At 41.4% G+C, this 16,037-nt stretch overlaps 1 protein-coding gene across 1 annotated transcript in view; it reads left to right on the top strand.

Moving 5' to 3' along the window:
• LOC308296282 (protein NLRC3-like) overlaps positions 1-15,441 on the top strand; it is a gene marked incomplete at its 3' end in the record, with an annotated part of 39,379 nt that extends 23,938 nt beyond the window's left edge. The window contains exons 11-18 of the mRNA XM_080739502.1: positions 3,286-3,399; positions 7,000-7,113; positions 7,831-7,900; positions 8,250-8,478; positions 9,394-11,197; positions 11,298-11,468; positions 11,658-11,831; positions 15,336-15,441. Coding sequence (XP_080595628.1) covers positions 3,286-3,399; positions 7,000-7,113; positions 7,831-7,900; positions 8,250-8,478; positions 9,394-11,197; positions 11,298-11,468; positions 11,658-11,831; positions 15,336-15,441 — 2,782 coding nt within the window. The remainder of the gene's footprint in view (positions 1-3,285; positions 3,400-6,999; positions 7,114-7,830; positions 7,901-8,249; positions 8,479-9,393; positions 11,198-11,297; positions 11,469-11,657; positions 11,832-15,335) is intronic.
• Between the last annotated feature and the right edge of the window lie 596 nt (positions 15,442-16,037).

Below are 16,037 nucleotides of genomic sequence, written 5' to 3'. Positions count from 1 at the left end.
GTAGTAGAGTAAAAGTACAATATTTGGATTTGAGATGTAGTGAGTAGAAGTAAAAGTACTGAAAACTGGAAATAGGCCTACTCTGGAAAATACTCAAGTAAAGTACAGATACCTCAAAATTGTACTTGGTGTAAGTAGGCCTACAGTAAATCTACTTTACTTTAGACCACTGGTCTGAAGTAGTCAAAGTAGAACGTTACACTCAACTCACCATTTATCTGCACTACAGTACAAAATGAATTGTAGGCCTATAACATGAATCAATTCAAATGAGAATGTTACTATACTGACTGACTGACTGTCTGTCTGTCTGTCAGCATAAAGATTATCCATCCATCCATCCATCCATCCATCTTATCAGCTGTTTCGACAGCACACAGATCAGGGCACTCTTTTGTCCACAGCTAACTAATGACAGTGAAGTGGCAATTTAAGGACCTTTTAGACATTTTTAATACCTAAAAAATATAAATAAAATACCAAAACTGCATCAAAAGTTAGCAACTATAAAAACTGGTCAAACATTGGCCAATTTGACAATATAGTAAAAGAGGCACAACTTGTGAAAATGGCAGATCTACAAGCTCGAAACGCATTGTGTTCCGAGGTGTTGTGAGCTTGTAGATCTGCTATTTTCACAATATTTATCGGTGGAACAGTGAAACTAAATGTAATGCCTCAACTCCTAATTCCAATTGCTTGTCAGGGTGGGGTCCCAAGTTCAAATAGGATTTTTTTTTTTGGGGGGGGGGGGGTCACAGCCTGAAAAGGTACACATTTAATTTAAAAAGTAAATGAAAGGATGAAACAAAAAGCCAGAAATGAGGGCTTTTTTCCAGTTTTATAATAATCAATTGAACTGAGCATTTTTTGCCTGACTATTTGTTTGGTGGAAAGTTGCACTTGATCATGAAGTTGATTAAAAAAATAAAAATAAAATAAAAGTAGCTTTGTTGTAGTTAGCTACTTTTGCCGTGTAGCTTGTAGCTTGCTTTGCTACATTTTCTGTGGGTAGCTTCGTTGTAGCTTAAGCTATATTTCATCAAGAGTAGCTTGTAGCTTAGCTTACTACATTTTCCAAGTAGCTTGCCCATCACTGGTTGATACTGAGATTTTACATGAGAAGTGTGTGCAACAACTGAACATTGTGTGTAGTGTTTCGACAACAAGGTGAGGTGTAATTGACATCCGAGTGTACAGAAGGAAAATCTGAGTCTAATGCATAAAAAGGGAGTGTGAAGTAGTGCCAAATCGGGTCAAGCTAATAGGTACATTACTATAAGTTAAAGCTATACTGTGTAAGTTGCTCAACTAGTGGTCAGTAGCAAAACCGCGTCCGCGTCTGCTTTTTTCGTCCGTTTTCGTCCGTTTTTCGCCGCGGACCGGGCCTTCAGACCACCGCGCCCGTCTCGCCTCGCCGAGACCTATCCATAGAGGTCTATCGTGTCCCTCTACGAGCCTCGGTTGGGGAGATACATGCTAGACTCCTAGCCCATTGTAAACACTGCAGTGTATTTCCTGAAGAGCTCTGCAGTGTATGATCTGGGCTTTGATTGGCCGGTAGGGAGACACGTGTCGTGTACAGAATGATGCATATGACGTAATTTTGCCGGGAAAAACAGCCCCGGTCACGGCCACCAGGGCTCAGTAGAACACATATAAAGAAAAGGCTTTGGGAGCTGAAATGAACAGAGTGGGTGTTCTAAAACTTTAGAGATTTAATAATTAGGACAATTTTAAGATTTGTTTTATTAAAAAAGTTACATAGTATAGCTTTAAGGTTGTGAAAATTGTGCCGAAATTTTGATTTTTGTGTGTGCAGATTCAACCAGTATGTCCATATATGGGCTTTCCAAGATATGGGCTTAATAATGATGACATCAGGGATCTCCATATATGGGCATAAAAGACAAGTACTGATACCAAGATCTCCATATATGGCCATTAGTGTATTAGTGAATTAATTCTCCCCATTGACTTGAATCGGGACAGTTCAAAAGGTGAGACTGAATTTGTTTGCAAGTGTGACTCGCATCACGGCAACCACGATTGCAATTTCCCAGAATTGCATCTTCTAGTTATATTCTATAACTTCTAACTATTGACCATAAATGCGCAATCAGTGATCCAAACATATAAAGCCCCATGATTAAAAACAATAAAGGTCAATAGAGACATGTTTTCAGTTTTGTAATTGTGTTTGCTATGTATTAAATAAATGTATTGACATTGTTACTGCCTGTAAACAGTGAAGTAAAACAGATGAATAGATGTCTGCAGCAAATACAATGATATGAAGAATTAAATAAATTGCGCAGTCAAGAGAAGTGTTTCAAAGTGTGGAATAATAACAATAACAACTATAAAATCACTTCACAGTCATAATCCTGCAGTCACCATCAGACCTCCAACCTAGACGTTTGTTCACTTCTGATCAAAGTCAGGAGCCCTCGCATCAAACTACTTATGAAACTGCATTCCTTTCATTCCTGTCATGTCCCTCATTAATTACTCAACATGTATTTGTCTGTTTTGACTCTGAAGTTCCTTTTGACATCATTCCACTGCATCACGCCCACACATTATCTAAGATTATCTGATCAACACAGAATACCAGTTCATCTTAATGGAAAACTACTGAAGCAAGCTTGCCAAACAAAAAACTAGTTTATCTGGTAGAACTGTGTCCTCAAGTAACACTGTCCTCTAAAGCCAGCAATATCTTTAAAGGTACATTCAGACCTGAATATATTTAATCTTTCTAGTCGCTTCACTTTAGTTACAGTGGTAAAAAAAAAAATGTCTCTGACTAGTAAGTAGTAATCAAAATAAATTATGTAATATGGACAAAAGAGACCATAAATGCATTTATTTTATAATGTCAAAATACTTAAAAAGCGGAAACAGCCTATCCCCAAGTTCATAACGTGTCACATCGATGAATTTGAACAGAAGAAGCGAAATTATTATGATGATTCTGCAACATGATTGAGAAATCTCAAATACCGGTAACTGAGATTAGGTGATTATGTAATAATGTTGACATGCCTATGGAACTGTCTGTGAGAAGGCGAATGCACTCAACCATGCACGCACACCCGGTTTCTGTGCCCTAATTTAAAAGTTAGTGGTTTCATATTAGTTGATGATAAACTAGGGCTGGGAAATGAACTGATTCATTTTGATTAATTCATTACAAATCCTTGCATTAATTAGATCAAAAAAAATATCGAGTCCCAGCCCTAGAATAAATGTAATATGTCATGTTGGTTTTCATGATATCAGGGTTGACCAGCAGAGAGCAGAGTATCCTGTGCCCAGCTGTGTCTCCATGAAGAGTGACCAGTCCAAGGGACGGTATATGAACTTCAAAGATGGACACCACTCTACTGATCAGAGGTCCGAATTTAAATCTATCACAATGTCTTTCCTACAATTAGCGTCAGCATCTTAGCATCTGTTGTTTCTGAATCAGGGGTTGAAGACACATCTGTAAAATAATGAAAAATCAATCAATCAATCAATCCTGCAAGTGTATACTTGCAGGATTGCCTGGGAATAAAGTTCAGAGATTGTGGGCTCCCACCCCCCAGTCTTTTTCACATCATGTATCAGGATGTGACAAAACGTCACTCATGACAAATGGCCAATCTACAAGCCCACAAAGAGTTGCATGCACGTTACCATAGTGTTGCAGTTCACTTGAGGATCTGCTGCGTGTTCAATGCTCCACTCTGCCCCTCTCTGCTCATTCACTGCAGCTGACACCACAGCCTCAGACCTCAGTCACTGGCACACAGCCAAACAGACACCAGTGAAGGATACAGACTTTAAAGAGCACTGAAAACTATGGTAATCATTACAAGGCACAGTTAATGGAATCATTATAAGGAACAGATAATAGAATCGTTATGGAACAGACAATGGAATCATTAGAATGGACAGCCAAATCATTAGCAGGAACACTGTAACCATACCTTAATGCCCCAGCTGACTGCACCACTTTCTGCTTGCCTATATCTCACTCTTAGTGTTGTTGTAGGCCTACTCGAGTCAATGACTCATCTTGAGTCAGGTCTCGAGTCTGAATTGTCATTAGCCGGGGACCCAGTCACCAAAATGGGAGGGGACCTGTGATTTTCTGCCGTACTTTTTATTTCTGTTTTGTCTATTAGTTTGGTCATTAAGGTCCACAGAATGAGAGGCCTGCTCTGCTGGAAACATCGCGGGAAAAAAAGTTAAGGCCATTTGTATATTCACTGTCCCATTGACTCCACTAGACATATTTTAAAAAAGAAAAAAAAGTCTGCTTTAATTAGCATGTGAGGGGTCAAACTAGGGGTTCTTCGTGATTCTGAATCCATTGCAAGCATTTGTTTTGCATGAAAAACATTCCTTGGGCTAGATAGCGGTCCCCCAAAACAGTCAAAAGTGATGAGTCATCACTTTTCTTCCACTTTTCACAGTTTTGGGCTGCCGAAAGTTAACACATGCAATGTTTTTTATGGAAAACAAATGCTTGCAATGGATTCAGAATCATGAAGAACCCCTAGTTTGACCCCTCACATGCTAATCTAAGCAAATGTTTTTCCTTGTTTTAATATTTCTAGTGGAGTCAATGGGACAGTGAATATACAAATGGCCATAACTTTCTTTCGCGATGTTTCCGGCAGAGCAGGCCTCTCATTCTGTGGACCTTAATGACCAAACTAATAGATAAAAAGAAATAAAAAGTACGGCAGAAAATCACAGGTCCTACCCTATTCCTTGAGCTTTTGTGCTTGTGGGTCCTCGGCTACATTGACTTGGTCTCATCTCGGTCTTGCTCGGTCTCGGACAAAGGGACTTTTTCCCCACCGAGTCCACTCAAGTCAAGAGTAAGTAAGTAAGTAAGTACATTTTATTTGTATAGCACTTATCACAGAGACACCTCACAAAGTGCTTTACATAGAACAGGAAACAAACACAATAAAAACATGCAAATAATAGGAAGCAGAACAAAACTGAAATGTACAATGCATCTCAGAGAAACAGAAAACAAAACAAAGTACAGTACATTTCACACGTGGAGGAGAAGTTCAATAACTTTCCCCAAAAGCATGCTGAAACAGTAGTGTTTTTGGTTCTTAAAAATATCCACAGACTCTGCAGCTCTCAGACCACGCGGAAGGGCGTTCCAAAGTCTGGGCGCTACAGACTGAATGGCTCTATCACCTTTGGTGATTAACTTAGTTCGAGGAATGACCAGTAGACCCTGGTTAGCTGACCTTAGGGCCCTGCTGGGTTCATAGGGTTCTAGCAGGTCTGTCACATATTCAGGTGCTTGGCCATGCAGGGCTCTGAAAGTGAGCACCAGGACCTTGAACTGAATCCTAAAATTAACTGGGAGCCAGTGCAAAGAAGCCAGAATTGGAGTAATATGACACCTTCTGCTGGACCTAGTTAACAGCCTTGCTGCAGTGTTTTGGATGAATTGAAGGCGATCTATGGATGTTTTATTGAGGCAGGTGAGAACTGAATTACAATAGTCCAGGCGGGAGGACACAAAGGCATGGATAATCATTTCAGGTCTGAATGGGAGACAATGGACCTAAGTTTCGCTATATTCCTAAGGTGGAAAAAACTGGTGCGTGTTACTGATTTTATGTGTGAGTCGAGGTTCATGGCCTGATCGAAATTGACCCCAAGGTTCCTGATGTTGGTGCTTAAATTATTTTTGAGGGACCCAACAGAGCCAGCCACCCTGGCTGCTACGCCTTCAGAGGCCACAATAAGTACCTCCGTTTTTGCTGTACTTGCACACCTCCCATCACACCTACGCATGGTCTAAGACTATCCGATCAACACACCTGTTCACCTTAGTGGAAAATTACTGAAGTAGCCTTGCCAAAGAAAAAACTAGTTTAGCTGGTTGAACTTGGATCTCCTTCTATCCTCAAGTAACACTGTCCTCTGTAAAGCCAGCAGCATCGATAATAAGTAGCTCCTCTGAGTGTAGGTCTCTGCCAAGCTACATTGCCTTAGGGCCCAAAGACTTTGGAAAGCAGCCATAGCATAATGGAATGGAATCTGAAAGATCTGACTGATATGTCTTGATCCCACGCACGCACACCCACACCCACACCCACACCCACACCCACACACACACACACACACACACACACACACACACACACACACACACACACTGATATGGAACTTTCCAGTGTCTACAAGTGTGCAGTTCACGTGGACTGCACACACACTGAACAGAATTTAGACAAGTTCTTAACTTTTGGCTTAGGCATTCCTGCAATCTGCAGGCCTCTTACAACTAGTTTATGGACATGAAATATAAACACAAGCTGTTTACATGTGTAACCAAGCAGTACCGGTATAATGGCATCCTTAAGATGATGGTACTTTAGCACCTCTTAAAGACTGTGGTGGAATGTACATCTCACTTCTAAAATGGCCCCTTCTCTACTGTCCTCATCAACAACAACATCTGGTGTATTAGCTGTAACATCTGAAAATGTATCATCTTCATTATTGCACGGTTTGAACACGCCAGTTGAAACACAATGATCTTATACATTTTGACAGATGTTATAAAATATGGACCAACCTGTCCTTGACTAATACATCAACAATGCTATCATGCCTAACAAAATAAGTTATGTAATATGGAAAAAAGGCCTTAATAATTGTATATAAAAACATCTCCAAGCTCACAACATGACACATAGATGCATTTGTACAGATGAAGAGAAATGATTATGACGATTATACGAGATAATTGCGAAATCTCAGATCTCACAGACACACACGCATGCACGCCCACACAAACACGCCCACAAACGCATGGACGCCCACACATGCACGCACGCACTCACCATGAACACAGACACATGTCCTAATTTAAATATAAGTTATTTATTATATAGATAGATATGTAGCAACTGGTAAGGTTAGTTGATGAATAAACATAATATTTCATGTTGGTTGTCATGGTGTCAGGGTTGACCAGCAGAGAGCAGAGTCTCCTGTGCCCAGCTGTGTCTCCATGAAGAGTGACCAGTCGAAGGGTAGATTTATGGACTTCAAAGATGGACACCACTCTACTGATCAGAGGTCAGAATGTAAAACTACAAGGTCAGAACTCTAAGGTCAGAAGTCCTGAGATTATTGAGGCAAGGAGGCAAGTGGTCTATAAGAGGGTCTGTGTGTAGTCTACAGGATAAGTGCCAAATCTATGAAAGTGCCAAATCTATAAAAACAATAAACTTGGTACATATGTACAGTTTGAGGCCCTGAACATTCAAGACAATAGAGCTATGGGGCTTTTAAGCCGTGACATCATTTTGTAGGCAGAGGAGAATCTGCCCCCAGAGCATTTTCTGTCCCTCGCTATTTAAAAAAACGACTAAAAAATAACGACTAAAGTATAATTCTAACACTTTCCTTTCAACAACAAAGAGAAGAAAAATGTGTAAATGGTAAAAATAGTAAAAAGATTCACGGAAACTGGGGGCAGAAATTCTCCTCTGCCTACAAAATGATGTCATACTTAACAGCCCCATGGCCATGGCGATGTCAGCCATGTTCCTTTCCATCATACATTACTTTGCATCATCTCCTGAACCAAACATGATAATACAGAATACAATATCACTGTTTTTTCTTTTCTTTCTTTTTTCAATTTATTTTAATGGTCAATGATTACAAGGACACCTCAATGACCACCAGTCTGACATATTTTGTGTGTGTGTGTGTGTGTGTGTGTGTGTGTGCGCGTGTGTGCGTGCGTGCGTGCGTGCGTGCGTGCGTGCGCGCGCATGTCCTCCACAGAGACCATCAGCAGGGTTCCAGTGGTCAGTCAGCTCAGGAACATCAAACAGACCTGGACTCCATATTTAAGGTTTGTCAATGTACACCTTTACACCTTTATTTTATCTACAAATACATGAGGAGTTGATCACAATAGAGACACCTAGGCTGTGTGTCCACCAAAGCATTTATCCCAGAACTCTTTGTCTATGAAGACTTTCTATGACTTTCTGCCATTGACACTCTGCTCTTGGCAGTCTGTTTGAGGTGTGGTATTTATTATTTAATGACACTGCATCTTTATCAGCTTATGGAAGACATTATACATTTCCAAGACGTCTTCCATGACACCAGCATGGAGATATAATTCCCCATCTGGTCCTTTGTCTGCTCCAATCACTCAATCAATTCAATATTGTTGAATTTAAAATGTGTTACAGCTGCTTGAAGAGAATCTCGTACCATTGGTGAAGAAAGAGATGAAGAGGTTCCAGAGGCTTCTGACAACAGATTACCCAGAATGCTTAGAGAGTCAGAGGGAGGAGGGGGAGGTGGTGGATGGTGAGGGTGAGGAGGAGAGGAGAATCATCACAGAGGGAGCTCTGAAGATCACACTGCACCTCCTGAGGAGTCAGAAGCAGGAGAAGCTGGCTGACATCCTGATGATGAGTAAGAAAGACTTTGTTAACACCTTTAACCCTTAAGTGCTGTTCGGGTCATTTTGACCCGTTTTACATTTTCATTTGGAAAAAAAAGGTAGAAGTTAAAAATGTTTCCACCTGAAACTCACTGGCCTTAAAGATTCTTCTGAGATGAACATGTAAAAAAAATATTTTTGCACTACACCCATGCTACACCCCCCTCATATTTTTTGAACCTTAAGTGCTGTTCGGGTCATTTTGACCCGGAAGCACAGAAATACACAGTATTATGCCAAAACACAGACACACAGTCACCCCCACTTCTAACACCCCCCTTCCGAAGCCCCATTCCGAACCCTCCCCCCCTTCCTATAAGCATGAGCAATATTGCCCAGTATTAAATGAAGTAGTTTTTTTTTACATGGATTTCAGCTAAATCAGTAAAAACGCCTAGCTCTTTCAGTGTTTAATGTGATACAGCAAAGCAGAAATGCAAACATTTACCAAATATATCATATGAATTGTTTGGTATTGAGTCAAAGTCAATGTATCATGATGATTTGTTAAGTTAAAATTTATATTAGTGTTGTTTTTTTTAAACCAAATATCCACCGGGTCAAAATGACCCGAACAGAACGAAGGTGTAGTGAATCTGAACAGAACTTAAGGGTTAACTTGATGGAGATCAGTAAGAAAGACTTTATTCACACCTTTAACATGGTGGAGATCACTAAGAAAGACTTAACCAATAATCAAAAATCAAGAGGATTTAATCCTCACCAATCATAAAGGTATATGTAGCCAAATGCAAACATCATAAGGTCTGTGCTAATAGAAACATAGCCACAATAACAACAGTAATAAAGATACACATATTTAATTATTATCTGAGCAGTCACTTATGTTATACACACTCACTGATGTCTCCCATTCTTTGGTTTAGAAACTTTTGCTCCTATCAGCCAACGACAACTCAAGTCTTATCTGAAGAAGAAGTGTGAGAATTTGTCAGAGTGGAATGCTAAAGAGGGAAACCCAACACTTCTGAATCAGATCTTTACAGAGCTCTTCATCACAGAGGGAGGCAGTGGAGAGGTCAATAAAGAACATGAAGTCAGACAGATTGAAACAGCATCCAGGAAAACAGCCAGACCAGAGACACCAATCAGATTTGAAGACATTTTTAAACCCTTACCTGGACAGGATAAACCAATCAGAACAGTGATGACAAAGGGAGTGGCCGGCATTGGTAAAACAGTCTTAACTCAGAAGAATGCTCTGGACTGGGCAGAAGACAAAGCCAACCAGAATATCCACTTCATGTTTCCACTCACTTTCAGATCACTGAATCTGATGAAGGATAAGAAGTACAGCTTGGTGAGACTTCTTCATCATTTCTTTGGTGGAATCATGAAACCACTAATCTGCAGCTTAGAAGAGTTCCAAGTTGTGTTCATCCTTGATGGGTTAGATGAATTGAGGATTCCTCTACACTTCCAGAACAATGAGATAGTAACAGATGTCACAAAGCCAATCTCGATGGATGTGTTGCTGACAAGCCTCATCAAGGGAGACCTGCTTCCCTCTGCTCGTATCTGGATAACTACACGACCTGCAGCAGCCGATCAGATCCCAACTGATTATGTTGACAGGCTGACAGAGGTCAGAGGATTCACCGATCCACAGAAGGAAGAGTACTTCATCAAGAGATTTGGGGATGAGAAGCAGGCACGCCCAATCATCTCACACGTCAAGAAATCCAAAAGCCTCCACATAATGTGTCACATCCCAATCTTCTGTTGGATCACTGCCTTAGTTCTGGAGGACATGTTGAGAACAGATGTGAAAGGATTGCTGCCAAAGTACCTGACTGGGATGTACCTCCACTTCATGTTGGTTCAGACCAAACAGAAGATTGTGAAATATCATGATGGAGCTCAGACACATTCTATCAAGACTCCAAAAAATAGCAAGGTCATTCTGTCTTTGGGGAAACTGGCGTTTCAACAGCTAGAGAAAGGCAACTTGATCTTCTATGAAGCAGACCTGAGAGAGTGTGGCATTGATATCAGAGATGCCTCTGTGTACTCTGGAATGTTTACACAGATCTTTAAAGAGGAGTTTGGGATGTACAAGGAAACAGTGTTCTGCTTTGTCCATCTTAGTATTCAGGAGTTTCTCGCTGCTCTCTATGTCTTTGTCTCCTTTGTCAAGCATGGTGTCAACCTACTGTCAGGACCAAGGGCATTCTTCAACTGGCCCAAGTTATTTAGAGACAAACCTAAGTTAAATCACCTCTACCAAACTGCTGTAGACAAGGCCATACAGAGTTCAAATGGACACCTGGACTTGTTCCTTCGTTTCCTGCTGGGCCTCTCTTTGGACACCAATCAGACACTCCTACAAAGCCTGCTGACACAGACAGGATCAAGCTTCCAGATGAATCAAGAAACAGTCCAGTACATCAAGGAGAAGATCAGAGAGAATCCATCTCCAGAGAGAAGCATCAATCTGTTCCACTGTCTGAATGAGCTGAATGATCATTCTCTAGAGGAGGACATCCAACAGTACCTCAAATCAGGAAGTCTCTCCACAGACAAGCTCTCTCCTGCTCAGTGGTCAGCTCTGGTCTTCATTTTGCTGTCTTCAGGAAAAGACCTGGACATGTTTGACCTGAAGAAATACTCTGCTTCAGAGGAGGCTCTTCTGAGGCTGCTGCCCGTACTCAAAGCCTCCAATAAAGCTCTGTAGGTGCATTGATAATTTGATTTATTTAATATATTATATTATCTTTTTTTTTTTGCAGAAAATGTAATCAAAAATGCTTTATCACTAATTTATCTCCAGGCTGAGTGGCTGTAACCTGTCAGAGAGTTGCTGTCAGGAGTTGTCATTAGCTATCAGCTCCAACTGTAGTCTGAAAGTAGTGGACTTGAGCAACACTGACCTGCTGGATTCTGGCGTGAACCTTCTGGCTGTGGGACTGGGGAGTCCACAATGCATGTTGGAGACTCTGAAGTCAGTGTGCCTGTAACCTTGTTCAACTTTGTCTAAATAAAACAAAATAAATGTCTATATTAAAGGAAAGAAAATGTAACGTGAAAATTCTCACTTTGTGTGTGTGTGTGTGTGTGTGTGTGTGTGTGTGTGTGTGTGTGTGTGTGTGTGTGTGTGTGTGTGTGTGTGTGTGTGTGTGTGTGTGTGTAGTTTGTCAGGATGTCTGGTCACAGAGAAAGGCTGTTCTGCTCTGACCTCAGCTCTGCGCTCCAACCCTTCCCATTTGAGAGAGCTAAACTTGAGTTACAATCATCCAGGAAAATCAGGAGAAGCGATGCTCTCTGCTGTTGTGAAGGATCCACACTATAGACTGGACAGTCTTAGGTAGGAGAGACCTCGTCTGTGTGTGAATGTTCATAGTGTGTGCTAGTGTTTAATGCCGGGAACCGGGATACCGGGACTCCCGGCCTGAGCACACCTAATTTCCCTCCCAGTTATTGGCTTCGGGAACCGTCATCCCGGAGATTGTCTTTTTCTTATATAAATTAGGCTAATTATTACTAGAAAGGCCTACTACAGTGCGTGGGCAATAGGCTGCTTGCCACATATCCTCGCCTCCTTTTTTAACAGGAAGAAATATATATCAGAATGAATCAGAACGTCAATATGCCTACAATAATCCAACCACAAATTAATCTCTCTCTGATTTGCACTGCCTCTTTGATGAGCGCAGCCGCAGCCGCTGCGCAGCGCGCAATCTCGAGAACGAGCCGGGCGCAGCTCTAGCAGCGACAAGCAGCAGGTGGGGGTGGGCTTCTCTATTTGCTGTAACATGATGAATTGCCCAGTTTTGGACATAATAAATATACCTGATTAAAACTTGTATGGACATTTAGTTTGGCTGTTGATATCACGGGAGGCGGTCAGATGCCGTGGAATTCTAAAAAGCCACGTCCCATACAATAGGCCTACTAAATAAACGTAATTGATTAAATCTAACATGGCGTGGCACCGATATTATACTGCGTTCCACTTCCAACAGTCCCTTTATTACCATTACAGAGAGACCACCTGTATGCTTAGCCTATTTATAACGTGATGTTTTCCAGCAGAAAATAATAGAAACTGATGGAAAACAAGTCTGTTGTTGGCAATCGTGCCTTGAAGAAAATACTATAAATCCACGTTTATACATAATCCAACTGCTGTACTGTAAGTAATACATTTGTGGTCTACCTTGCTTTCTTGGGGTGAACTATGAAGAATGATCTTGCAAGCCCCCAAATATATCCAATTGTGTATGTAATGCAATGCTTTATAATGAGCCATTGAGGAACATTGAAGCGTTGCGTTGTGAAGAGTTGTGCACAACTGCGTGTCCAACAGCATCTCCCTCCTGCGAGTGTCATGCTGAAAATAGCCGATCTGCAAGCTCACATAGCGTCTAATCTACGACGTGTTGTGAGCTTGCAGATCATCTATTGTCAGTGACACCACGTGGAAATGCAGTCGATAGGCTACGCAATGTCGCCCCCTGTTGGGTTAAAGGGGTACTGTCACCTATAAAGGCCGTTCCATGGTTATTAAACATTATTCATTATTATTATTATTATTATTGACGGGAAATACCGGGGAGCCCGGGAGAAGCTCCCAAAAATCCCGTTTTTTAAAATGAGCTAAATTCGGGAAAATATTAAACACTAGTGTGTGCTGTCTACTCAGATCATGTGTAAACACCATGCAAAAAAAGGAGGAAATTCAACTCTGGCAGCGGTAGGCTGTGTGTTTGAGACAAAAACTAATAATCAATCAACCTGTATTCGTCACATACAATTTAAAAAAGCAGTATTTTAAAAAATGCTGTGAAATGTATACATGTCAGCCCCACGGATATCAGCAATAAAACAAGATAAACGGGATTAGACCAACCTTAAAAAAAAGATATCAACGACTAAAGTACATGGGAGCCTGTTGCTTCATTCACACAAAACATACAAATGTCCATTTTAGATGTCCATATACTTTATAAGTGTAGTCATGTCCATGTAAAGGTTGTGTGTGTGTGCGTGCATGTGCACGACTGCCCATCTCCATGTATTTACCTAAGCGAGTGGGGGTGGCCCAGTCTGTCATCTGTCAAGGTCCTTGTCATCAGAGGGTGTGTGTGTGTGTGTGTGTGTGTGTGTGCTGTGTGTGTGTGTGTGTGTGTGTGTGTGTGTGTGTGTGTGTGTGTGTGTGTGTGTGTGTGTGTGTGTGTGTGTGTGTGTGTGTGTGTGTGTGTGTGTGTGTGTGTGAGCCACTCCATTATTACAGCCTGTCTTGCAGTACTAATGTAATGTTGTTAGGAACACATCCCTTGCTCATCCCTCGTAATACCTGTTGTACCTGTAACTTCAGTAACTTAGTGCAGAACCACTTGAGGCTAGTCTATGATGTAAGTACTATGGTGTCATATTTATTACATCAGGGATCTCCATAGGCATAACATGGAAATACAGAGTCAGACGGGTACATAGAGTTATGTGAGTTTTGGTATACTGGACAACAGCTGTTCTGAAATTCATCGAGATGCAGAACTCACACAGACAGAGATTCTGTGCATTCATACATTCTAGAGGTTCAGGCCACTACGCGTCCCTCACACCTACACCACCCCGCTGATTTGACTACATGAGATCTCTGTATGTGTCAGTCCTTGTCCCTTTTATTTCCATTTATGGAGATCAGTATCAGTATATGCCCATATATGAATGTGCATGCCCCCTTTTGTGCCCATATATGGGGCCAACTTGTTAGTATGGTTGCTCAGAGGGCAACACACTATAGTTCTACACAATTCTGGGTAAACTCGTAGCCAATCAGGAAGCAGCATTCTCTGTGACATCACCATTATTTAGGAAGCCTAGTTCAATGGAGGAGTGGTGCAAGCTTGAGGATTGGTCGAGCTTCACATGACATTTTGGCTATCCAGCCTTTACATAGGCAACACTCGCAATTTCACAGAATTGCATTTCTAGTTCCCTGATGCCATAACAATGATGATTGAGCATAGACAACACGCTCCATATGTGGGCGTAGCTGCATTGGGAACTACTTATATGGTTATATGTGACATCAGAGGTCCGTCCGTCCACCTGCATGATGACCGGCCGGACGGTTCACCAGTCCAACCCTTAAGAAGAATGTTAATATAGGATTAATACTCAAATCCCCTCGTATCAGTACACTGAACAGTATGAGCTTTCACCCACAGCCTTGTTGTCCAAATGATCTAGGTTTAGAGTATGCTGTCAATCATTGTTGCCAGACCCATGAAATGGGTAGGCCTACATAAGCAAATGTCGGTCTGTCCGGGTTTTCTATATAAAGGGTATATATGATGATGACATGATGATGACATGCCTACAAAAGGCATGATGTCATAAATGATGATGACAGACAGGGGGTCTGGCACAACCAGGTCAACCTGGTCAACCTGGTCTAGTTTATACTAGAGGTTAGCGCCCGCTTCTCCAGTTTTATAGTAAGATATTATGATGTAACGTGAAGCTTGACCAATCATGGAGATTGGCCCATTTACAGTCTGGTTGGCTGAAATGTCATGTGAAGCTCACCAATCCGCCAAGATTTTTGGACATATGCCCGTTTATGCCCATCGGATTGGCTACGGGCATAGACAGACCCTCTCGTGGCCCTTATATATGGCCTGGGACGTGAACTGGGTGACATTACCCAGTTGATGACATCACTCTGTTATTTCAAGGGTTTTCCCATTGGATGACGTCAACGCAGACACAGACACGCAGACGTGGTTTCCCTAATTTATAGATAGATAGATATTATCATAGAGAATATTCAGGCCTGACTTTGTCTCTCCTCCAACTCCAGTGTGGACCATGGTGGAGAGAACAGGCTGACACCAGGAGTGAAGAAGTGTAAGTGTCTATTCTGTTTTATTCATTCAATCAAAGCAGCATCACATGCAGCTATTTAGAACAGTGGTTCTCAAGGTGGGGTCCATGGACCCCCAGGGGTCTTTGGGGGGATTCCAGGGCGTCCCCAGCTAAATGTGATAATACAACATCACAATAATTTTTATCCATACGGTAAGGCTGGGCGATATTAGAAAAACCTTCGATATTCTACCACGTTGTTGAATACCTCAATATCGATATTACTCACGACATTAGTAAAAACAATTGCATTATAGTTTTTAATGTTTTTCTGCTTCAGGCCCACTGCCTGCCTAAACAAGATGATGAATAGCATATCCATGCCTGCACACTGCACAGTACACATAGAATAAAGACATTAAATGCCTTATTTCCATTTTCCAATCCAGGTTGCAGATTGACTGCTTTTTTGCATGTGCTACAAGTACGTGCATGCATAGTGTGTCTGTTAGTTCATTTGACACATAAACCAATACCTAATTTCAAGCTGTCTTCGTCTGTATTTATACCTCACATTTTATTTATTGCCCAGCCTTACCATACAGTATACGTTGGCTATTCAAAGATAGCAGATGTACAAGCTCACAGCACGTCACTTTTACACCACACTATGAGCTTGTACATCTGCTATTTTTGA

This window comes from Nannobrachium achirus (genome assembly GCF_963921795.1).
Source record: "Nannobrachium achirus genome assembly, chromosome: 2".
NCBI classification, from domain to species: domain Eukaryota; kingdom Metazoa; phylum Chordata; class Actinopteri; order Myctophiformes; family Myctophidae; genus Nannobrachium; species Nannobrachium achirus.
This window is presented reverse-complemented; position numbering and strand designations above follow the sequence as displayed.